This window comes from Miniopterus schreibersii (assembly GCF_964146895.1).
Source record: "Miniopterus schreibersii genome assembly, chromosome: 13".
Taxonomy (NCBI): Eukaryota; Metazoa; Chordata; class Mammalia; order Chiroptera; family Miniopteridae; genus Miniopterus; species Miniopterus schreibersii.
This window is the reverse complement of record NC_138113.1, coordinates 33255666-33282159: the sequence shown is the minus strand read 5'-3', so window position 1 is coordinate 33282159 and position 26494 is coordinate 33255666. Positions and strand designations below refer to the sequence as shown.

General features: G+C 37.3%; 1 protein-coding gene across 3 annotated transcripts in view; it reads left to right on the top strand.

Moving 5' to 3' along the window:
* Positions 1 to 5911: 5911 nt before the first annotated feature.
* Positions 5912 to 26494, top strand: part of XPO1 (exportin 1) — a 39993-nt gene continuing 19410 nt past the window's right edge. The window contains exons 1-4 of one of the 3 annotated variants that reach the window (XM_081155775.1): positions 5912 to 6718; positions 9973 to 10104; positions 14448 to 14549; positions 18187 to 18259. In XM_081155775.1, the coding sequence (XP_081011901.1) occupies positions 9979 to 10104; positions 14448 to 14549; positions 18187 to 18259 (301 nt within the window). In that variant the 5' untranslated portion in view covers positions 5912 to 6718; positions 9973 to 9978. Of the gene's footprint in view, positions 6719 to 9972; positions 10105 to 14447; positions 14550 to 15466; positions 15486 to 15643; positions 15708 to 18186; positions 18260 to 26494 lie in introns of those variants that run through there. The other 2 variants (XM_081155776.1, XM_081155777.1) reach the window with 2 other exon arrangements.

Below are 26494 nucleotides of genomic sequence, written 5' to 3'. Positions count from 1 at the left end.
AGCATCAGAACTGATGCTACTATAAGACAAGGATGGACAAATTCTTCTGACACAATTGAGTGATGAACTCCATTGACTTGCCTCCAGCCTTTTCTAGCTGTAGCAGTGAAAGCATGAACCCAGAAACCTAAGGCACTGGATTTTGTGTTAGGCATTATTATACTTATTTTTATTACTACCTTCACCTTCTGATCTACCTGGGCTTATAATGTGCTCTGTTTAATTCTGACATTGCTAACTGTTGTTTTGTGAGAAAATGTTTGATTGCTTAAATGTCTCCTTAGGGTCAAAATTGCCCCTTGTTGAGAATCACTGAAATAGATCCACTAACTGCTAGGTTCTTCATTTCTTCTAACGTCAGAGCATATGATTTAACATTTTTTTACTGTTGTTAGGATTTATTTTATTTAGTTTATTATATGAGAATAAGGCTTTGAAATAGAAATTTGATAAAATATTGTCAAATTTGGATAATATATTACTATTCTGTCTGCTTTTAAGTTTTCTACTAATGCTGATAATACCTGAACCTCTTCTTGTGATCAGACAACTAGAGCACCAGGCAGGCAGAAAGATGCAGGGCAAAGAGTCAGACCTACTCAGTGGTGAGAATTAAAAGAAGTAAAATAGGCCTAGTTCAGAGTGGCATCTAGTAGCTTTCCTCCTATTCAGAGTCATTGTGTCACAGAATTTTACATCTTGCAACATCTTTTCATCAATATTAATTTTCAGGACTTCTTTGAATACAAAAGCCAAAAAGAAAGATTAATTCTTGAATCTAACAAGTATTTATTAGGCATAACTAAGAAGTTGGCACAAAACCCTTGACTTTAAGGAATTTATGGGTGATGGTAAATTGAGATCCTAATTCTGCCCCCTTCCCCACAACCTGTTTCTCCTGCAACACGTCTCAGAAAATGATAACTTCACCGTTCCAATCCCTGGATTAATACAATCTCCTAACAGGTCTTCCTTTTTCTACCCTTGCTCCACAGGCTATTCTCATCTCAACATCTAGAGTGATCCTGTTAAAATTTGAAGTCAGGTCAAGCCCTCACATCTCTGTTCAAACACTTGGATTTCCCTAATATCACTGAGAAAACAAGCAAGAGCATTTACAGTGGCTTACAGTGAGACCCTCTCCCTCTTGCTCAGTTAGCTCTGACCACAACTCCGGCCTGCTTGATAGTCCTTAACACACAGCAGTGTGCTGATACAGATTTAACGACAGGCTCTCAGGAGAAACAGTCCTGAATTTCAGCTGACTTCCATGGTATAAGTACCCCCACTATGGCCTATTTCAAGCTACCAATGTGATGTCACCAATCACGGAGCCGGTCATTATGTAGTATTTCCATTACACAAACACCATTGATGTAAATAATAAAGTGTAATCATATAATTAAGAAGTGATGAATTTTGAGTATTTATTACCTTTGTTTTTAATATAATTTATTTAATATAATTTATTTTTTTATAATGGCTGTGTTTGACAACCAGCTTGCAAAATTCCTGAAAATTTAATAGTTGTCTCCCAGTAGTCAATCAAGCTGGCTCTATCTAGCACAACTCTGTAAATAACACACCAAACATGCTCCTGCCTCAGAGCCTTTATTTTTCCATCTGACTGGAAAGCTCTTCTCCCTAATACTTGCAAGGACTACCTCCTTCATCTCCTTCAGGTCTTTTCTTGAATGTTACCTTCTAGGTGACACCTTCCCCAGCCACTCTATCAAAAATTGCACCACCTCCCAGCTCCCTATTCCAATACCCTTATTCATTTTTAACCTTGTCACCATACAAAACGCCATTTCTCTGACTTACTTCCAGCGTCCTCCATTAAACTGAAAGCTTAGTGAAAGCAGGGATTTTTTGTAGGATTTGTTCCCTCGAATGCTCAGCACTTAGAACAGTGGATTCTCAATATAATATTGGTTGAATGAATAGATTAGTGTCACCTCTTATTTCCTTTTATTTTACTCATTTTTTCTGACTCTCATTGCCTAATAGATAATGGTATGTTTATGTGGGAAAGAAGTGGCATATCTTTCCAACCCACAGATACCAACTTTACTTTTTCTAACTCATCCTTTTTTCTTTTTATATATGCGGACTCCAAGCCCCTGATCATTATTTTTACTTTTGGCTTAGAAATACTTCAGCAAAAAAACTTTGGCTTCCCCTGTCCTGCTTGAGAATAATCTTAGTTAAATGGTACTTCATTTCTCACTCCTCCAAGAGTAAGAGGCTCATTGCTGTATGTCACCTACTAGAACTGTATACACTTCTCAGACAAACTATAACTCCTAGACTTAGCCCCCTTTGTCAGATGCTTTTTTACTATGTTCTCAAAAAGGCAGCAACTCACTTTCAGGTAATTGCTGATTCTGCTCTTGACTGATTTGAGGTTTCATAGACTCCACATAGATATTCACTGAGGTAGTGGACACACAGGTCTTAGGTCCACAGATAGTGTAGTCATACTTTTCCATAAACATTCTCAACATTATAATGGACGTTGATAGAAATAAATTTGTAACCTGGACTATGCCTTCTCAGGTCAATTATTTTCTTGAAAAGAGTATTCCTTCTCTCCCACCTGCATGCTTCAGCATCATACACAATTTTAATGTTGTTCAAGTTACATTGGCAATTTTTTTGAAATCTTAGGGTGTGATGTGATATACTGTTTTACAAAGTATTTTTTAAAAGCAAATAGAAAAACAACTTCATATAAGATATGCACAAAGAAATTCTTCTCCTGTGCTTCCTTTCAGGGTTTACAAAGTCACAAACATGCCTTCAAGGTTCATTGGAAGAAAAAGCCCATGGGATTATGAATTTGTGCTCAATACATGAATATACCAGTAAGTCAGACTCATGATATGTTCAGCTCAAGTGCTCTTTTTTAAAAAAAATGTATCTTTATTGATTTCAGAGAGAGGAAGAAAGAGGGAGAAAGAGAGAGAGAAACATCAATGATGAGAGAGCCATTGATCAGCTGCCTCCTGCATGCCCCTCACTGTGGATTGAGCCTGCAACCTGGGCATGTGCCCTGACAGGGAATTGAACCATGATGTTCGGGATCCTATGTTGATGCTCAACTGGTGAGCCACGCCTGGCTGGGCCGTTTTTGTTTTTTTTAATCTTCACCCAAGGATATGTTGTTATTGATTTTAGAGAGAGAGAGAAAGGGAGAGGGAAGAGAGAGAAACATTGATCACTTGCCTCCCATACACACGCCAACTGAAATAACCAGAAATAGACTAATTGTCTTCAATAGGGGAATGGTTGAATGATTTATGGTATTGAAAAGATGAGGTGGATTTATATATTCTGATTTGTTAAGTAAAAAGCAAGTCACTGAACAATATGCATAATATGATGTCATATACGTTGAACAAAACACAAAGCAAATATACTCGTAAATGGATAGAAAATATCTCAAAGCATACAGAACACACCCTAAATAATGATTATCTCTGCACAGGAAAAAGAAATGAAGAAGGCATAAGAAAGGGATTTTTACTTTTTACCGCAGATAATTCTTGCTCTATTGTTTGAATTGTTAACACTGATCATGTATTACTTATTAATTTTAAAGTACTTTTTAAACAGTTCACAAATTTGCATATCATCTTTGTGCAGGGGCCATGCTAATCTTATCTACATCGTTCCAATTTTAGTATTGTGTGCTGCCGAAGTGGGTACTAAAAATAATTAAAAAAAATAGAAATACACGCCCTGGCTGGTGTGGCTCAGTTGGTTGAGTGTCCTCCAGTGTACCCCAAAGGTCAGCGGTTTGAGTCCAGGTCAAAGCACATGCCCAGGTTTCGGGTTACACAGGAGATAACAGATCGTTTGCTCTCTCTCTTTTTCCCTTCCTATCTCTCTAAATCAATAAAAACATTAAAAAAATAATAATATATGACATGTGATAGAAAGGAATTTATGCGTTTCTGTTTCTCTAATTTTGTTTTTGTTTTTAATCCTCTCCCGAGGATATTTTTTCCATTGCTTTTCAGAGAGAGTGGAAGGGAGAGAGAGAGAAATATCGATGTGAGAGACATCAATTGGTTGCCGCCCTCCCCAGCCCAACTGGCCTGGAACAAACCCCAGGACCCTTACAGTCCTGGGGCTGACACTCTAACCACTGAACCAAATCGACTAGGGCTGATGAACGTTATTGTGTTGTGAGAGACAATGTGAACTAGTAGAAAGAACACAAACACACACACCCCCAGTCCGTTTTTATTCCTATTGTTCTCCCTTCTAAAAAATCAGGATCTTGGTCAAAGCTAAAAATGCGGATGAAAAAACTTTTTAAGACACAGGACAGCCCCAGTTTTTCTAGTAATAGAATATAAGTATTCCCTATGATCAGTGTACATTTATATTTTATACATTATGGTTTGATATTATTCAGTTAGGCTATGAATAAAAATCTTAGGTCTGAAAGTCATCCAATTATCATTTTGGTAAATCTAGGCGTTAAGTTGTTGGGTTTCTCTTAATGGCGTTATTCTGAAGGGCGCTTTGGTGTTAGTCATTGTCTACTGCGAGTGAAGATTTGCTGAAGAAAATTGTGTTGATTTAATAAACCATTTATCAACCAACCTCTTGGTGGCACAACGGGCCCATACAATTTGGGTGGGCTGCTTGCTGTTTCTTAAGCAAATAACAATCAGTAAAGCTGATTTGGAGGGCACCTGGGGACAAATCAGAGGCAACCATGTGAAGGCCACGTGCATGTGACTTGCAAAGAAAACACCCTTTGGTGGTGGTGAAGCATGTGAAGGACGGCTATGCTGAAAAGAAAAACCCAGGGTAGTGCCACACCAAGGGCACCTGGTGGGAGGCACTTGGCCTGCAAGCCTACCCGCAAAAAATACCTGATGTTATACCAATTATCGGGATTACAGTCGTAGTTTTTAGGAAGAGTTGGTTGTTTTTATTTTTCCTTTTTATTAAATTTATTGGGGGTGACACTGCTCAACAAAATTATACAGGTTTTAAGTGCACAATTCTACAACACAGGGTTAGTTGAAGCAGCCAAATTCCAGACCGGGGAGACACCCCGTTACAACCTGAGGACTTGCCCAAGAACTAGTCTAAGTATCTTTCCCAGGTCTCTGAGATCACAAGGCGCCAAAAGCTAACGCCCCCACACCTCACCTCACCCTCCTTCACGGTTATTGTCCCCTCAACTCCAGGTCCCAAACCTAGGGCTTTGAAACACATTAGAGAGGTCTGGGCCTACACTCGGGCCAGGCATGCTGTTTTCGCTTTTTCCACGCTCTCCCCGATTATAAAAACAACCGGGCGCGCCCTCCCTTTTCACAGCGCAGCCCCCACTCGAGGGGCGGGCCCTCCTCCCGGCGGGCTCGGGCCCCGCAGGTTGGCGGGAGCCGCGGGGGCGGGGGCGGGCCGCCGCGGGTCCTGGGAGCCGAAAGAGCTGAGCCGCGCGCGGCGCTCAAACTCGCGCCACCACCAGCTCACGAGCTGCTCCCCACCCTCTCCGTCACCAAAGGCGCCCAGCCAATGAGCAGGTCGGAAAGGCCGGGCCTGCGGGCTAAGCCCTGGGAGGGGGAGCGGCGGGAGGGGAACGGGAAGTCGAGGGCGGGCTGCGTTTGATTGACGGCTTCTCGAGCCAATCCTCCTCGCGGCGTCCCTTCGCTCTTTTCTCCGCTGGGCACAACACTTGTCCCACCTCCTCCTCCTCCACCCCCCTTCTCGCTCTTTTTCGACCCGCCCCAATTCCCTTCCCCCACTCTGCGGGCAAATCGCTGCTGGAAAGAGGCGGGGGCAGAAGCGGCGGGCTCGTGTGGAGACTTGAGGTGGGATTGACGGGCGATCTGGCCAGTAAGAGGTAGGCTGATGGCGCGGCTGTGGCTGGAACTGGCCAATAGGCGGGCGGGCTGGGGGCGGAGGCCCAGGTTCCAAACGCTCCGCGGCGCCATGGGCTGAAAACTCAACCGAGATGGAATCTCCCAGTCTGAACCGGTTTCAACCGGTTCCGAGTTTGAGGCACTAGGAGGAGGGGGAGAAGCGGCTGCAGCGGCCGCGGCAGGAGCAGCGGGAGCTACAGCATCAGCAAGAGCAACAGTAGCTACAGCCCCGGCGGTGGTGCTTGTTCCAGTCTTTGCTGCTGCAGTCCGTGCAACCACCCAGAGGGGGAGGGGGGAACCACCAGTCGCTGAGAAGCAGGAGAAGGGGGGAAAGTTTAGGCGAGCCGGGGTGGGGGGGGCCCAGCGCCGGAGCCGCGTGAGAGAGGGAGCCGTATTTTGGTAGGGGAAGTCGGACTGCAACTGGCAGCAGAGCGTCCCCCGGCCGTGTGGACTCTACACCCCTACTCCTGCCGCTCCTGCTGCCGCCTGTAGCTGGAGGGTCCCCTTGGGGCTGATCTTTGGGACTTGACCCCGTTCCCCTCCCCCTCCTCTTACCCCCTAGCCAGGCGGGAGCATTTATTCCTCAGATTAATTCCCCCTTCTTTTTTTGGGGGGGGCGGGTGGGTGTGTGTCGGGGTGAAGTGTTCCTGAATAGTAAATATTGTTGAGCTTTTTTTTTTTCCCCCCCCCTTACCTCTTTTTTTAAAATTTCCATTTTTAAGGTGGGAAAACTGAAACCCACCTTGGTTTCCTCCCCTCTCCCCTCTCCCCACCTTCCCTCTCCCTAATCCCTCGACAAGGAAGGAAGAAGCAGTTGGTTCAATCTCTGGGTAAGTCCACTGTGTCTTCAGGGCCGGGGGCCGGGCGGCTGCGCGGCCGGGCGGGAGGAGGCTGGCGTGGGGCGCGGCGGCCGCGGGAAGCGAGCCCGGGAGGCGGCGGCGGGCCCACAGCGCAGCCTGCGATTGAATGGAGCCGCTTCTGCCACTGGGAGATGGAGGCGGGGAGGCGGCCGCGGGAGGGGAGCGCTTGCTGGGTCATTCGCGTGTGCGGGTGACGGTGGAGGAAAGCGAGGAGCGTGGTAGTGAAGCAGGGCCTCGGCGCGGGGGTAGAAGGGCTTCCCCAGTCCAAAGGACTGGGGAGAAGTTGGGGTGATTTTAGGAACATCTCTGTAAATTATTAGGAGTGGAAGTTTCCAGAAATATTTAGTGCAGCAGCATTGAAACGTCCGCCTGCATCACGTGGCCGCTCGGTGGAGAGCTTGGGATCAGGGGAGGGAGGGGCTGCCGTGTCCCTGCTCATGCTGCAAGGGAACTCAAAATCTTTGTTTAATTTGCAAAGTAGGATTAGAAGTAGGAAAGGTTGGTTGGTTTTTCAAGAATCTGCAAATGGGGTTTCGTGCCATAGTTTGTTTTCGGCGACTTGAGTTCGTTGTGATCGAATTTTTACTGCTGGTATTTTATAGTGGATGATGCCCTAATTCTCCTTCATTGCGATTTCTTTTAATTTGGCGTGAGTGGGAGGAAGTGGTGTAGTAGAGGAAGCATTAAAGATTTTGCCCAGCCCGGACCTCCTCTGATCATACAGAGGCCATGCTGCCTAGAGAATGGGGCGGTGAACTTCGGGCGCCTGGTTATGCCTCCTCCGAGTATGGGCGGGGTGAGTGCGTGCTCCAGTGTGCTATAGTTAGAAGTGCTGCAAATCCGCTCCGGTGGGAAGATAGGGGAGGGCGGGCCTTAGTGAGGTGTGTTTCTAGTGAATGAAGCAAGCAGTGTCCCACACACCTAAGGTAGCAGTCTCTGCCCTTGTAGCGACTTTAAAAATTTTTTTAATTCATTTTTTACCTACTATGTAGTTATCATGAACCAACTGTTACGCTTTTCTTGTTTTTGAATGGGAGCTGGCAGTAGGTAGCTGTCTGCCTCTTGAGTTTGAAGTAGCAGTGAAGGTATGTTGGTAATCACTTGTAGAGTCACCACATTGCTGGATAATCCCTTTGTATGTTACCCAGTGCTTGGATTTTAGGATTGAGTATTCCTAGGAAAAGGGCGTTTGTGGTTTCACTTCTCTCGCTGTGGCTATTTGTTATCGGTCTCGTTGTATATTGTAAGTGTATGGGACACTGCTGTTAGTGGAAAGAATGTTTTGGGAGCTATTTAATTTGGGGGACTAAATGTGCTTGGCATTGACCAGAAAGCCGCCATTTCTGTACTCCATACAGTTCAAGAATAGGTAGGTCATTTCCAAGATAGCCGCTAATTCTAAAGATGGCAAACTTAAGTATTTAACACAAGCTTCTATTCTAAACTTGGTGTTTTGCAAGAATTTAGCACCGACAACTCTGAGAACAATGTACTTGAAAATGAAACTTTTTGGAGTCTCTTTATTCTTTTTTGTTTTGGCTATTAAATTGTAGGTAGAGCTAAATAGGTTAGTTCATTCAATCTTTAACCAAAAAAATCGAAAACTTGATATGTAGATTTTGATGCTTTGTGGACATTGCTTTCAGCCTCAACTTTTAGGATTGTCTGGCTCTTGAAGGGAGGAAATTTACACATTTATTTGAAACGTATTTCTTTTTACATTAATATTTGGAGCAAATATTTTTTGTTGTGTATGCCAGGTATTCTGTATTACAAACACATTTAACAATTGCTATAAAAGTTTTTGAAATCTCATCAGTTTTACTGTCATTAATGGACCAAAAGACTTTAGGTTAATAAAAATGCTACAACTCTTAATACCTCGATTTTTACATAATGCCTAATTTAACCAACTTATGATTTGTTGTAATTGACATTATCATTAAATAAAACATTTGATCAAGCTAGTTTGTTCAAACATAATCAAATTAGCCACCCATTTTCTGATCCTGGAAGGTTTTAAGAGAGGGAGAAGTGGAGATGACCATCTGACTTTGTTGGGTCTAAGTACAGTAAGCCAAGAGTTTTTAACCTGAGGTTTCATGCCTGACTTTCAAACTGTCCCACACCTTCTGTAATTGTATACAAAATTGTGAGCTTTTTAATTTGGCAAGAGTTATTATGCCCTCCAGTTGTAAGGCATCTTGACCCAAAGATGTTAAGGAATACTGATTTAGCCAGTCAAACTTGAGTGGTACTGGCTTTGAAGAAACAGCAAAGGAAAGATCTTTATAATGTTGGGCAACAAAAATGTGGATGTGTGCCAGCATCTTGGGTGGAATCCTCTTAAAAGGATAACATTGCATATGAACCAGTAGGTTTTAGCCACTACATTTTTGAGGTGAAGCTCATTTTCTGTTGTGTTAGAATTTGTTTTTATTTGGAAAATAGTTGGCAAGCTTTACAGTTTTTACCTTGCCGATGAATACCTGGAAATTTGAAAAGAAAATCTTGTTTGACATGTTACCATAATGTGTTTTTCTAGACCATATGTTCAGGGAACTTGTATGGTTGTAATTTTAATCCCCAAAATCATTGAGGGTTGAAAGAAACAAATGTACATGGTTTAACTGCATGTAGAAACTTAAGTCCTTTTATAGAGGTTAAGGTTATCAAATTTGTTATACTGGTGGTTCCTGTTAATCATTGATACACACAATAGCAAAACTTGTGTACCACATTTAATTTTTAGCATCTTCCTGTCTTTTCAGCATATCTTAAAAACTAAGGTAACATGAAATGAGGGGAAGTGAGTTTTTGCTGAACTAGACCTGCTTATGAGCTTGGGGGGGGGGTGATGATGATGATGACGACGATGACTAAACTATCAATTTTTAGGCCATAGGTTCATTTTATTTATTTTTTTTTTAGGCCATGGGTTCATTTTAAAAACAGGTTAGGGTAACTATATATATGCAAGTAGAGAACAATACAGTTTTTCTGGACTCTAGAAGAGTTGAATGGTCTAATAACTAGTATGGCAATGGAGTAGCTAAGTAACTACAATTTTTTACTTTTACTATTAGTTTTTAGGTAAAGTCTCAAAAATACTCATTAAAAATATTTGTGCGAGCATGGTTGAAGTAAAATAACTTGAGTAGAAAGTTTTGACTGATACTATAAAAATTTCATAGGCATCTTAAAATTTTTCTCTTTATTTTCAGTAATCTATGCCAGCAATTATGACAATGTTAGCAGACCATGCAGCTCGTCAGCTGCTTGATTTCAGCCAAAAACTGGATATCAACCTTTTAGACAATGTGGTGAATTGCTTATACCACGGAGAAGGAGCCCAGGTAAAGTAAGCTGTTCAAAACTTTATAACATTGCAGTGTAACAAAGTTATTGGATTTTGAATACAGTTTTAAATTATCACCTTTAAAAAAAGTATTCCATGGGTTGTATTGATTTGGAATTATATATTAACTGTAATGGAAAATGTCTGGAGAAAGAAATTGGATTCTACTTTGACATGGTTAGAGGGGAATAACATTCTTGTTCTGTTTTGTTTTGTTTTGTTTTAATTAGTAAGTTTACTATTTTTATTTTATTATTATTTTAAAATATATTTTTATTGATTTCAGAGAGGGAGAGAGAGAGAGAGAGAGAGAAACAGCAATGATGAGAGAACCATTGTTTGGTTGCCTCTTGCATGACCCTTGCTGGGGATTGAGCCTGTAACCCGGGCTTGTGCCCTGACCAGGAATCGAACCTCGATCTCCTGGATCATAGGGGAATGCTGAACTGCTGAGCCATGCCAGCTGGGCTTTAAGTTTTTAAAATGTAAATGTTAACAAGAAACTGGACTGTCTTGAAACTTTACACTGTGGAGCTAATCTCAAAGAGTTTCAAATGAGTAAAAGTTTTCTGTTGGATAGAAAAAAATCTTCTTAATAAGAGAGAATTTTAAAGGAAAGGGGGCCATGAAAATATATGAATGGAAAAATTACTCTGAAGTGATTTTTGTAAGCTTGTTAGTCCAGTTTTATACTCCTAGGGGCTGTCAATCAGAGTTCTTGTCTCCAAAAGCATTCCTGAAAAAGTTACTCCATCTGTATTTATCACACATGTCATGTAGCTGTTTCCTCATGTTGTACATTCAACATGGAGCTTTAAGCTTCATTTCATTTTAACATGTATGTATGGATAGCAGCTGCTTTTGGAAGAAAGTATGAAAGTAAGGTTAAAATGCATGAAGTAAAGTTGGGCTCAACTTTGAATATATTAGAAGTGCAAATCTGTAGCCATTAGCAAGACGGGCATTTAATTTTTTCACATCATTCAGTTACTGCTGCTGTTTAATCTTTGTCCTTTTTTAACCTGGTTTACAGCATCTAAAAGTATGAATAAATGGATACCAGTGTTCTTCTAGGCTTATAACTGAGAATTAGTAATATTTAGTAATGTTTCACAATATTGAGATTTAATTATTTGTTTTAAATTTGACTTTAACAGTAGGTTTAGAAAAGTATAAATATTTTCTATTTATAAAAGCAAAACTAACTTTCCCAAAAGTAAGGACTTAATGTTTAGATTACATGTGACAAATCAGATGCATAAAGATAATCAGTAAACATATTTGTTATAGATAAGGAAACTGAGGTTTAGTGCTTAAAGGTTAAGAACTCCTTTTCTAAAAATCATGTTTTAAACTTATAGTTAAGTCTATTTTTTTATAACTACCTCTTTGGGGGTGTTATTTTAATTAAAAGTAGGGAGATGTAATGGAAAACATGGGTTAGCTGTCTTAATTTTATTCCAGTAAGTTTTCTAGTCATTGCTCTCGAGTTTTCATCTTCAAACTATTACCTACCTTGCAAGAGATTGGAGGATTAATGATGAGGTTTGTAAAGCATCTGTTACAGTGCCTGATACTTAGAAGGAATTATGTTTAAAGGGTACTTCTGGAAGTTTTGGAAGTATAAAGATTGAGTATATGTGATGTCAAAACTCATTGTTTTTAACATATGGTATATATTTTTTCCTAATCTCATAAAATAATGTGCTAAAAATGGCAACTAGAAATTGTACTGATTAAGCTTGTAAATTAAACTGTAGATATCCTAACTTTTTAAAAAGGACTATATAACTTTGGAGGGGAAGAAATTATTAGAAAGATGGCCTTTTAAAAATCTATAGACAGAACTTTTACTTAGATAGGGGGAGGATAGTAGGATATTTAGCACTGTAACATTAGGACTACCTTCTATTGTAAGCATTTTTCTATTTTTAGCCAAGTAGGCAGCCAGGGGAAAAAGATACGGAATTGTTAGGTGTTTTCTCCAATACTGTGTTAAGTGTCTTGAACTCTTAATCTATTGCTTAGCAACTAGAATACTTTAACCATTCAGTTAGTAACAGGGAGATGCCAGATTTTCTCCCTCTTTGGTTTTCTTTTTAACCCCTTTGGAGTTTTAAGTTAGTAAAAGAGTATTATATAAGGATAGTGGGCTTAGGGCAAAATAAAGACACTAGGATACAAATACTAGAATTAACTTTGGAGAGTAAAATTACAACTGCAAGAACAACTAAAAGAAACATGATTTATGCAGAGATTGAAATGAATGGTGATAGTGTGGGGAATATTCACTTAAATGTAGAATGCTCATTACTTCAAAAGATCAGACAGTAGTATCTTGACCAAATAACTTTTATGACGCATGGGTTTTTTATGTCTCGATATTTGTTACTATTTATATGTAAGTCTATGTCTAGTTGGAAGTGAATATTTACTTAGAGATTCTCAGTGAGAGAATCAAAACACTGCTAAAATGTGCTTTAGCCCTAGATAACTCACATCACTCCTCTTTCTGTCTTTTGTCAATTGTTATATAACACAATTATAGCCCCTTTTAAAGATACCAGTCCTTAATGAAATCATATTTTCCGAGCTTACACTCTGCTCTAGCCCCAGACCCTCAGGTGAAACCCAGCAGCTGATTTTTCTTTTAAGTTCCATGAGGGTTCTGGTGGTATTGACAGGATACAGAAACACTACCTAACTTTAGTTTAACTCAAATGTTTTAAAGAAAACAATAAGCAGTATATGTTGCTGGTAGATTAGTTGGAAAAATCATGAATGTGATTTTATAACTGCTACATGAGGAAAAGAATTCTCAACATCAAAGCCAAAGTAGGAATAAGGATTCTTTCTGTAAGTTGGAATAAAAGCTAAGTTAAAGATTATGAGGTGGCTGACAAATTTTAAAACCACCAAGCTTGCTTTTGCTTACAACTTGTGATAGAAATAGATAAAAGATAATTAAGGAGGATCCAGTTGAGCTACAAACCGGCCTTTAAAAGTAAAAAAGATTAAGCTGTTGCTTCTTAGAAAAAAGAAAACATTATTAATAGAATTAACAGCCTTTGTTTATATATGGAAAACTATAATGGTTTAAAAAACTAGATAAATAATGTCAACAGGGCTAGATCTTTAAAACTGTCCATTTCAGTCATACCTCAGTAAAGATGAGCGAGGTGGGAACTGTCAAATGGAAAGAGCAAATTGCCGGAGGATTTCTATATAGTATACTATTTGTATAAAATTTAGTAGCTACATAAGTATTTTCTATGAAGTTCATATACGTGCTCTGAAAGTATGGACAGGAAAAGACCAAATTCATGAAAGTAATTATCTCTAAAGAAGGAACAAAGGAAGGAAAATGGCACTGGAGAAACTTATAAAAGGTGACTTCCATAAGTTTTACATCTTTTATGTTTAAAAGAAAACAGACATATCCTAGATAATGGCTACATAGGTTTAATATTATTTCTTGGTTTGCATTTTTTGTTTGTTTTTATTGATTTCAAAGAGAGAGAGGAAGGGGGAGAGAGAGGAAGGGGGGGAGAGAGAAACATCAATGATAACAGTCATTGATCTGCTGGCTCCTGCACGCCCCCTACTGGGGATCAAGCCAGCAACCCCAGGCATGTACCCTGACCAGGAATTGAGCCATGACTTCCTAGTTCATAGGTTGAGGCTTAACCATTGAGCCACGCTAGCCAGCTTGGTTTACATTTTTTAAAACTCAAAGCTTTCAAAAGAAGCTAGGATTTAATATATGAAATTAGAGGACATTCAGAGAGTGATTTTTCCATTATAATAAATTTAAGAAGTCTAAGGGTCTTAATGTTTTATATATATGTATATCTGTGGGCATTTGAGATTTGTAAGTATTATTTAGATCCAGTTTGTGTGTCTTCCCTTGCAATACATTTTTGTTGATAAATTTTGTTATCGATATCTTGGTGACTTGTAAAACAGATATACCATTATATAATTTATCTAAGTAGATGAGTTTTTCTATGTTGCTCTTTTTGGTAATTGTAAGTACTGAGAATTTGTTTATGTCAGAGGAGATCTTTGTTAGCATTGGTTGGATTTAAGTTCAATTTTGAGAATAACAAAGCAGGTTATCCCAAAAAGGCTATTTTATTTCAGAAGAATATTTCTAGTTTTAATTGAAGTTAATTGATAATGAAGACATTTTTATTTCTATGAAGACTAATTATTTCTTGAGTGTTTCTGAAAGTTGGTAGAATCACTGTCCTTTTAGGATTTGTGCCTTGCTCAATACCATTTTAATAAATGATTCAAAAGAACAAGTGAGTTTAAAATTCTTCTTGTATAAAATTTTAGCAAAGAATGGCTCAAGAAGTACTGACACATTTAAAGGAGCATCCTGATGCATGGACAAGAGTCGACACAATTTTGGAATTTTCACAGAATATGAACACGAAAGTAAGCAAGAAGTGGTTTTTAAAATCCATTTATTTCTTCTTTTCTTCCAGTCATAAACTTTGAGGAAGGTATCTCATTTTTAGTATGAGCATTTGTTATCTCAAATCATTTAATATTGTTAACTTATTTCAAAATTTAGGCTTAAACATAGAATTAATTCTTGCAAGTAGTCCTAAGAATTATGAAGCTTTGTAATTGGGACTAGTATGCAAGGTGGCTTTTTTTTTGGTTTGTTTTGTTTTCTTTTTAGAATATGTGTACGGATCTAAGTAGCATAAATTCTGAATGTTATTCAGAGATGAAACATAACATCAGAGGAATTATTTTGGGCAAGTAATCAATATAATACAGGCTAGACGCCTCCAACACCAAGTTGTATGGGCAGTGTAAAACCCTACTCTGTGGTACCAATGCTTTTAATGGGACAGCACTCAGTTTTTATTTGCAGTTGAAAATGTTATAATCCATGTCCTTTTTTCTTAAGTTTGAACAGAAGGGTTGATCAAAATGTGTGTTGACTGTTTTAGACTTGATGATTCACACTTCTCTTTAAACTGCATTAACGTAACAAAATACCATTCATGGCATTCTGTTTAATACGCACAAGGTTTCCACTTGGTATACATTGTGTTAAAACAGAAAGTAGCCATGTTCACATCTGTTTCTGAAATCAGACTGTGTTAATTAACAGTTTTAAAATATTAATTAGTTTTGACATCTTGTAAATTTTAGGGCAAAAATTCAGTTCAGAACTTCCTCAAAGTGCTAACCTTAAGTAACATAACAGTGTTTGCCTGTTTGCTTGCCTGGTAAATTTTGCTTTTTATACTGACAGACATTACTAATGTTTAAGTTGATTTATCAACAGTATTTTTAAAAACTCAAATTTGTCTTGTGAAAAATGAGATGATTAGAGGAACAGAAAGAAAGCAACAGGTAAAGAATTCTTCGATTTACATAAATTACAAATGATTTGGTGCTAAATTTATGCACTATGACATTTGGCTTTTATGCAATCATTTTTTTTTCTTTAAAGATGTTAACACTACCTGATATTAATCATAATGTTCCATTATGTTGATTGCTTGTAATAGGAAGAAAAGGGGTGTCTTCCTGTGCAACTGACACAGCTAGGCTTTGACGGCAGGCCTCCACAAGGTCTACCCTTTTGATTCCCTTTAACTGAATTCTGTTCATCAATTGTTTTTGTTTCATGGGCGGTGGGAGGGGAAAGGGGAATTCAATGCATAAAATAATTATTTCTAAGGGCTCAGTAGAAATTTCTACCATAGGGATCATTTCATGCATTTATTTTTTTCATTTAGTCTTTGCTGTTTTCTGTCCCATATCTTCATAACTCAGCAGTGGATTTCCCAAATCCTGAGATATAAAGCAGAAATGTAATTCTTTAGAATGATTGGATTATTTGTGGATATTTCTAAAGTAGTCATTTATTATTGGCCTTCAGATTTGGCTCTATTTTTTAATGTTTTTATTGATTTCAGAGAGAGGGAAAGAGAAAAACATCAATGATGAGTCATTGATCCGGTTGCCTCCTGTACACCCCCTGCTGGGGATAGACCCACAACCCGGGCATGTGCCCTGACCAGAAACGAACCTCGCTTTCCTGGATCATAGGTCGATGCTCAAACACTGAGCCACGCTGGCTGTGGGCTTGGCTGTCTCTTTAGATTTTTGAATCAAAATACTCTTTCAAAGAAATGTGAATTCTCTTCATGTGTAGAATCTTAATATCTAGGGGAGACTGGGTTTTAGGATATTGTATTTCTTTGACCTAACTTGTGAAAAGCTTTTATTGGGCTTCCTATTTTAGCCCCCTTGGCAGAAAGGTGCAAATATGAGTGTATCTTCTGCAAGCTTATACTACCTTTTTACAGCTGGGAGAAAGGGCTAGAGGTTAGTAAATAGATAATTTAGGTAACAAAGTATCAAATATAAAGGAAGACATAAATAATAAAGGAAGGGGGAGAATAGTCAATTGAAGTGTAAGCTGAAAAACATTGGCTAAATATGGTAGTGTTATTAACATTATTTTTACTGGTATATTTATGGTGGTTTTGTTTCGTATTTTTTAAAGGTCTTTTTAATTAGTTTAGAATTAGCAAGAGGATATATTCTGTACATAGAAAAGTACCTTGTTTTGACTTGCTAAAACTTGACAGTCTTATTTCATGCCTATAAAGTTTTTAGAGCAGTATTTTTTTTTTTAAAGTTAATTTAGAATTTCAATCAGAAGCTTCCCGTTTTTGCTTTTATTCACTTTTTTCTTGAGACCTAGACATAGGAGGTGTAAATGAAAGGATAGAAAAGCTTCACTATTTACTGCTGATTATGAAACCCTTTACTAGTGTCAAATTTGTATTTTTAGAATTTTGCTTTTGGCCTTGTTTTTATTTTGGAAGTCTTTTTAAGGAATGCTTTGCAGATGTAGGATTTCAGTTGAAAATTTTCCTGAAAAGCCTGAAATGTTAAAATGAAAGAAAACAGCAAAAACATTTACTGTTTGAGCGCAATGTAGTTTGGGACAGTCTATATTGTGCTTTGGATAAAGTGAGCATTCACATGATCCCTTTGGTTGAAATACTAATGCTCCTATTTTATTGTGTGATGACTAACCATTTTAAAGATGAACTCTTATTCTCAGCCAAAACTTGCAATCTGAGGTTCTATGTCTATATATGAGTAAGTTTACCTTTCAGGTATTGTAGCTGATTTTTCCCTAATTCAACCAGTTGAAACGTACCACAACAGTTTTGTCCTTTTTCTTCCTCCTGTCTATCCACACTAATTGGTCATGATAATAATTTTGGGTTTTTAACTCCTGTAGTATTATAAATTGTTACAAACATTCTTGACTATTTAGAGTGAGTAAGCAGCAGGAGGGACAAAATGGCTTGAAGGTGGTATCTGTTTATTCAGTTTATTACATTTTTAGTTATAACTTATATTTAGGAAGGAATACCTGAAAGGTAGATACAGATTGCAACATGCACTTCTGTATTATTTTTGACTGTGCACAAAAGTTTATCTTTAAATTAGTAGAAATAGCAACTATAAGGGTGGGTTAAAATTTAAAATTAAACCCATGGGCTGTCTTGCTGCTCCTTAAGTAACACACCAGTGATGTTTGTAAACACTTTCTATAGAAAGTATCTGACAATACTTTAATGCTTGGCCAAGAGCTTACAACTCCTAGAGGATGGTAGGAAGCTTGAAAGCATCCAAGCTGCTAAATTCTTAGGAGCCTGGTCGTGTTAAAGTACGTGAGCCTCTGAGCAGTCATTTATGCTATGAATTCATATCTGGCTGCTACTTTTCCTTCTACAGATAAGCCCATTTGGCTGCAAAAGGGCTTTTTATTTGGTTGTTCTTCCTGGTGTGAGCATGTATAAACAGCAGGACGTTAAATAGAGTAGTAAACAATAAAATGAGGAAAATGCATGAAAACTCAGTATATGGGTGAATAGATCCTTGTTTAATATATGTAATTAAACTTGGTAGCATAATGTTTTTGAAACTTTAGATGTAAATGTGTGAATGTCTGTCCATTTGTGAATCCTGAAAGTTGCTAGTCTTAAAGCAATATATTCACATGCTTCTGTTATCCAATTTTCAGTATTATGGACTACAAATTTTGGAAAATGTGATAAAAACAAGGTGGAAGATTCTTCCAAGGAACCAGTGTGAAGGTAGGAAAATGTTTTACAAATTGTAAATTCAGAGAAATGTTATTAATCCTGGCATTTTTATTATAGTTGAATATTTGGGTGGCAGGTATATTGAATCTAGTTTATTATGCTCTAATGGAGATTACTGAAGTGATGTAGCAAGGCGCAGGTTGTTTATAAGGTTATCTTTTGGCGGGGGAGAGCAGATGAGACTGGTCAAACTTTTTTACAATAAATACTGTGATGAAAATATGTATCAATTCATAGTTACTATGGATCCATGTCTGAAGTGAATGAAATTTGAATATGAGCTCTTATACTTTGTTTAAAGTTCACCAGACAGTAACTGACAAATAATGAATATTATAACACTGAACTAATACACAAATTTAAAAGAGTAAAACATGTTTTGAAAATCACAAGCCTTTACCTTTTGAATTATAAGAGGCTGACATTTTAAAATAAGGAAAGATCAGAAAATGAAGATGTGGTGATGCCTGTATTAATACAGGGTGGAGCAAAAGAAGGTTTACAGTTCTAAGTATGTGAAACAGTTTATTCTTGTATTATTATTTATTTTTGTAATTTCCATAATAAGTGTAAACCCACTTTTGTCCTACCTTGCATAAAACTTTTCCCTTTGTGCTGTTTCAGTGAAAATAGTCATAGTTTGAGGGACCTGGGGTAAGGTTAGTCTCTTGGAATTCTTTGCAATTACTTTCATTTTTCACGAACTGCCTTTATTGCCTACTTTTTATCACTTGTTTAATCTCTGAAAAATATAAATAGAAGACTGGACTTTATAATAGGGGGTATACTACTTTTGGTGGCATTTTCTTGTAAAATATGTCCCCTTTCTTTGACTGTCTTTAAGATGCTGTCTTTCATTTGCTTTCTCATGTCATCTCTATGATGGGTTAGGGACCTGGATTTTACCCAGCTAGTCTGACTTAAATCTTCACACCTATTTAGCGTGTTTAGAGGTAAATAAGACAAGTTTTAATGACTATTAATATTATAAACCAAAGATTAAGTGATAGTGCAGGAGGAAATAGTGCCTCCAAAAGAGGTTCCTGTTTCTTTTAAATGTTTTATTTTGAGTTGAAACCATTTTAGATCATGTTCTGTGACCTCAGAAACTAATAATTGCAGTTTGACTATGTGGCCCAAATAATTCCTTTATACTTCCCCATTGCTGTTCAGGGACCTTAGGTGCTGTCCTTGTTCCTTCTTTTTTTGTTTTTTGTGTTGTTGGTGTTTTGTGTTTTTTGTTGTTTTTTTTAAATATATCTTTATTGATTTCAAAGAGAGGAAGGGGGGAGAGAGAGAGAAACATCAATGATGAGAGAGTGGTCATTGATCGGCTGCCTCCTGCACGCCCCCAACTGGGGATAGAGCCCATAACCCGGGAATGTACCCTGACCAGAAATCGAACCTCTATCTTCTGGATCCTAGGCCGATGTTCAACCCTTGAGCCATGCCCGTCTGGGCCCATCTTTTGTTTGATACATGTGGTCTGAGCCTCAAATTTAACTTTGGCCGTGGCTTACTATAGCAAAAAAAGAGTTTACTTTTTTACTTCAGTACCATTTTTACTATAGTATAAGTCCCTCTTTTGTTTTTAAACAACTAGATCTCTGCTTCTGATCACATAAGGATTGTACTAGATGACTTTTTGGAGCTTTATATTTAAGTGATTTAAAATTATAGTAGCTTGTCAAAGTCATGGTTGTATTTGTTGTTGAAAAAATAAGAGGCTCAAAGTCTCCCCGAGCATTTGACATTTTTAGCTTTCTACACGAACGGGAGTGGTATGTTTGGTTTTTTATTATGAAATCATAAGGGCTCCCATATATTAATATGCAAGTATCCAATATACAGTATTTCAAGGGGCATAAGACTTTACTTTTGAAAGCCTATTATTGTGTTTTAAGAAACTGGAGGGGAAGGTGATGGTGATTATTCTGTTTGACATAAGAGAAATTCTGTTTAATTTATGTGTTATTTTTCTGTGTTAAGATAACTTCATTTCTCTCCAAGCTATATTTATAAAAACCCACCTATTAGAATCACCTTTCTCCCTTAATTTCCCTTCATCACTAGTATTAAGTGTGGTGTAAACTTTCTAAAACTACCTAGTTACTCTATCACCCATGTATGGTTGACGTTGTTGGTGAAGACGTTACATGGAGGAAAAAGGTGTGGGGTAACTTCTAGGGTCTTTGAGAGGCTCATTGTTGGAAGACCATGCAAAATGGCCCCCAGAGAATGCTAGTGATCCCTATATTTAGATGCCACAGCAACTTTGTATGATGGATTTAATGATTAATGTTCTTGTTTAAGGTAATTGTTCTCATTTGTAAAGCATTGGAAAGTAAATTCAATACTGTATTAATTTTATAATTCTCTTTAACATTGTCAATCCAGGGAGGCTTCTCCAGGCTTAAGGTTTCATGTTTCAAAAAATATGCTGGCATTTCTGAACCTTAATTTTCCTTCATCTTTAAGTAACTTTGGTATTGGAAATGAATTTGTATAATCCCCAAATACTGTACATTCCTTTTGTCTTTGTCATGTCTTTTAAACTAAGTGCCACTTCTTAGTCCATCAAAGCATATATATTTATTAATCTGGGGCATATATTGTGTATCTGCTTTGTATAAAGCACTGTTAGGTGTTAAGACTATATCAGTATACCCTTACATCGAAGTGCATGCTATGGGTCAGAAGATAAAATATGTATGTAAAAAATTAAGTTTTGTACATTTTTTTCCAATCTAGCAATTTTAAAAATCTGATTTCAGGTGCTTGTTCATAAGCATATGTTAATTTCCACATGTTCTTTTAATGTAGTGGCATTTTAAATTTAAGCCTCTTGTCTAAAGCAATTTGTTAGGAAAATCTCTGACAGTTCTAGACGTCTCTTGCTTCATGTTCCCTTAGTAAATCCTGTGCCAGTGAATCACAGATAAATACAATTTCAGTGAGCAAAAGTCACGAAGGTAATAATTAGCCAAGTAAGGACGTTTTAAAAAACATTTAATAAAACATTTTAATAAATTTAGATTTATATAATACAAAATTTATGTTCTGGTTTTTGCCATTTTTGTTTTAGGTCAGAAAAAAGGTTGACTATTTGCAGTAACCCCCCACCACCATAACATTTATCACACTAAACTGTCATTGTTTTTCTTACTCTTTCTCTTATCCCCCAAAATGTTAGCTTAATATGGTGTCAGGGATCAGAGAATGTCTTTATTGTATTCTTATTGCTTGGTATGTATGTGTTAGTATATAATTAATTAGTGAATTACGTATTATTGAGTTAATGTTCTCCAATTCACTTTATTCCTCTACTTTAGGGGGAACTAATGACGTTCCCAATATTTTTGTTCTTATAAATTATATATGTGTATATAATTGATATCTTTGAAGTTAAGTTTTGAAGTGAATATTTGCATAGATGAGATATAAATTAAAGACTCTAAATATTTTTGACTTAGGAAAGATGGAGCCCTAGCCCATATGGTTCAATGGTTAGAGTGTCTTCCTGGGGACTGAAGGGTCCTGGGTTCGATGCTGGCCAAAGGCACATACCTCGGTTGTGCGTCTGTGCCCTGGCTCCTGCAGAAGGCAACCAGTCCGTGTGTACCTCTCACATCGATGTTTCTCCCTCTTTCTCTCCCACTCTCTGAAAAGCAGTGGGAAAAATATCCTCAGTGAGGATTCAAAAAACAGAAAGATGAAGGGGATCCCGGCTGGCATGGCTCAGTGGTTGAGCATAGACCCATGAACCAGGAGATCACAGTTTGATTCTGAGTCAGGGCACATGCCAGGGTTGCAGGCTCCATCCCCAGTAGGGGGCATGCAGGAGGCACCCGATCCATGATTCTCTCTCATTGATGTTTCTATCTCTCCTGCTCCCTTCCTCTTGAGGAACCAATGGAAACATTTTTTAAATTAAAAAAGAAAGGAAAGAAAGATGAAGAGGAAATTTTATTTTTTAAATATACTGTATCTTGATTGATTTCAGAGAGAAGGGAGAGATAGAGACATCAATGTGAGTCATTAGTGGACTTCCTCCTGTATGCTCCCTACTGGGGATCAGGCCCCAACCCGGGCATGTGCCCTGAGTAGAAACAAACCTCAATCTCCTGGATCATAGGTCAGTGTTCAACCACAGAGCCATGCTGGCGTGGCTGAAAGAGAAATTTTAATATGTGAAGTAGAATAATAGAAAATAGGGAGTGTTTGCTAGTAATGGAAGTAATTAAAGGTGTACTAGGGTTGTCAGTGATCTTGAATCTGTCTTGGCTGCACATCAACTTTGCATTATTCAGGTACCCCCCCCCCCTTTTAAAAAAATTTTGTATTTGGTTTAGAAATTTCAAACTGCAAAGGGGTGGGCAGGGAGACCGTAAAAACTTTTATTTCTCCCTGAAAAAATAATCTATCTGTATAAAGGTATCTCTGTATTTTTAAAATTTAAACGAAAGGCTCGTGTTTTAATCTATTAAGGCGAATGGCTAAGAGATCACTTTATGAGACAGATAAGAATTTGCTGACATTGAAAAGAGGAGTAATGAATTAATGAATAGTCCAAAGTGATAAAATCATAATTGGACATTTTGGAAGTTTGGGTGCTTAGAAGTAGTTGGGCAAAGATTGAGTTGTGCAGTTCTGTGTTATAATTTAGGAAGTTGACAGACCAAAGCTGGTTACGCATAAGCTTTTATACAGTGCTTTCCTTTGGAATGAGGCACGTGGTAATTTATTATTCGATCTAACATAAGTTACGATACCTCTTTGAATCTTAACTGTCCTGCAGGGTTTTTGGGATATCAGAGGTGCAATGTGTGTAAAGTTCTCTATGCTTCTAGGTGCTGAGTATGAATAAATGCACAGCATGTGTTGCAGTCTTTTTTTCAAAGATTATTTGTATTTGCTGTCTTTTTGTTTATTGAGGTATAATTTGATATACACAGTGGACTGTGTGTGTTGAAGTGTACAATTTGATAAGTTTTGACTTATGGATATACCCATGAAATCACCACTAACCAAGATGTTCATCTTGTGATCACCACTCCCCCACTTCCCAATATGCTTTTTATCACCCACTTGATTAGCTAGGAATAGAATGACTGGATCATATGGTAGGTGTATGTTTGTTTGCCAAAATGTTGGTATCATTTTACATCCTTACTAGCAATATATGAATATGCTTTACATCCTCACTGAAGCTTGGTACTGTGTTTTTTATTCTAGCCATTATAGTGCATATAATGGCTTCTGGTTTTAATTTGCATTTCCCTAATGACTAATGCTGTTGAGCATTCTTTCACATCATGTATATGTGTATATATATGTATCATGTTAAGTTGATACTGTTGCTCCCTATTGAACACAGATGGTGGTAGTTTCCTTTGTTGGTAATTTTGAAAAGAAAATTTTAAGTTTTGGGGCTCTTAAGCCCTTGTGTCTGAAGCAAATTCATGTGAAATTCCTCTATTTTTCTTTTCATAGAATATAATTCTAGAAACATTTTCAGTCAGATCTCAGATTTGACAGTTTGTATGTTTTTGCCAGTTTTATACCATGATGGGATAATAAAAAGACAATATTGACTAAATCTGTATTTTTTATATCTTAAAAAACAAGCCAGTATTTTTAAAATATCTTATTACATTTCAGCATCATGCATATTTGACAGAAAGTATTTTCCTATGACTTCTAGTTAAGGTAGCACTTTCTTCCATACAAAGTTTTTATGTGGTATTTCCATAAGAGATGTTTACTTGAGATCTAACAATGTCTAATGCTTACCTTGTATTCATATAGCAGCAGGAGATAGGAACCACTTGATGGACTTGATTAAAGCAGGGTGGATTTTTTTTTTTTTTTTTTTTTTTTTAAATATATCTTTATTGATTTCAGAGAGAGGAAAGGAGAGGGAGAGAGAGAGACAGAAACATCAATGATGAGAGAGTCATTGATCAAGCCCACAACCCGGGCATGTGCCCTGACCGGGAATCAAACCCCTATCATCTGGATCCTAGGTCGACGCTCAACCACTGAGCCACGCCTGGCCAGGCAAGCAGGGTGGATTTTAATAAATTTGACCTTTTTTTATAGGAAAAATTATTAAATCTTTAATAAAATTTGTTTTGTACAATATCCTTAAAAATATTTGTCATTTTAAATGTATAATTTAGTGTTGGTAAGTATATTCACAGTATTGCACAACCATCATCACTGTACATCTCCAGAATTTTTCATTATACCAAATCTGAAACTACCCATTAAATGTTAACACTCTACCCTCTCTCCCCAGTCTTCTAGTACCTGCTAAGTGCTATTACACTTTCTGTCTCTCTGAATTTGCCTAGTCTAGTCATCACATATATGCACAATCATGCCATATTTGGTTTTGTGTCTCACTCATTTCACTTAGCACATGTTCCCAAGGTTTTTCCATGTTTTAACATGTATGGAATTTTATTCCTTTTTAAGGCCAAACAATATTCTGTTGTGTCTGTGTGTGCGCACATTTTACTTATTCATTCCTGTATGGACATTTGCGCTATTTTCACCCTTTGGCTTTTATAAATAATGATGCTATGAACTTAGTAAAATTTTAATTTCTGCATTATCTTTTAGAGTTCTTGGTAAGTATCTGTTTCAGGCCATAAACCCTTTTAAGAAAGATTAATGTTCTTATACATCCATTCCTTTTATGAAACATGTAGGCAAATAAGTTAGTCTGATTCTAGCCTACTTATGGGAGCCCTAGGTTAAGAACCTCTGGTTTTGAATTGTTTTTAGCTATTTGTTTTATATTGCTGTTCTCACATGCTCCTTCCATTGAGTGACTAGAACAATATTCTGGATTCTTTTGGACAATAAGGGAAAGGGGATAGCTATTTTAGAGTAGTGTTTGGGGTGAGGGGAAAGTAGGTTTACAGTTTGTATGGAAAGCACTACAGTAATTAATAAATAATAATACAAGAATAAACTTTTGTGTACTCACAACTATAAACCTACTTTTACCCACTGCCCTGTATTTTATTGTCTGCCATGAGGAAGTAAGGCCCACCTTAGTGACTCTCTTTCTGATGATCGGTGTAGATAGTTTAAATGGACAGATGTTTGTAATAAATCTACATCACAGAGAAAGGGCCATTTGTTTTTACATGGTTTTGATGGAGGGGTTTACCCAAATGTACTTTTTTGTAGCTTATAGAGTAAACAATGAAAATGGATTGAATACTTTAAGTATAGCACAAGTGGTTGGAACTGGATTGAACTCAGTTTGCATGGTTGAATTTTTACTTTTGTAATAGAGTATTAAGGTGTTCCATTTTCTGTTGTATATGAAAATTAGCCACACTGAGTAATCAGAATGTATCTTTTTTACTCGCATATTTTACAATTTGTCTTTGAACACAGTTTTAATAGTCAGAACCCTGTATTTTGATGAAACTTACCGCTTGACAGCCTTATTACTTGACTTGATAAGATGTTAATGTACAGACCTTATGATTTAAATTTGGAAAGTAGGACTTTTGCTTCCATGAGAATAATTCACCATCAGTATGTTGGCAGTGTTAGTAAGTTTTCATTAAAAGGTTCTAGTGGATCCTTTTAGGGAAATTAGGTTCATCAATGCATTTCTTTCTGTATCATTAAATATCCAGTATTTGAAAGCTGTTTCTGGGGGACAAGATTATTAATATAACTGTGTAAATAACTTGCAAGATGTAGATTCTTGCTAGCTGAAGTTGATACTGTTCACTTAAAACTTAGAAGTTTATATTGATTATTTGATATTGCTCTCTTTTTATTTGGAATGAGATTGTCAATGACATTTTCTCATTGAGAAAATAGTTGGATTATAAAAGATACATGCATAAACTCTTGGAGTTAGGAAAATTTACATGTCTTAAAGCTGTCTTCCAATGACTAGTTAGGTGTTTTTATAGTAGTGTATCTTGTTTTGAAGAAATTATAAATGGCTGGTCTTAAAAAAACTAACACCTTTGAATAAACTGAGGGTTAAATTTGAAAACTTTGGAGGTGGTTTTTTTGTTGTTCATACTGAGAATCGAGTGGGGGTCCATGGATACAAATATGCTAAATAATTTTATGAATCTTTTGAAAAACTTGATGACATGATAACCATGTAAGACCACAGTTGCACTTGTCAAAGACATAAAACTTAATTAAAATTCATCAGCCCTGGCTGGTGTGGCTCATTGT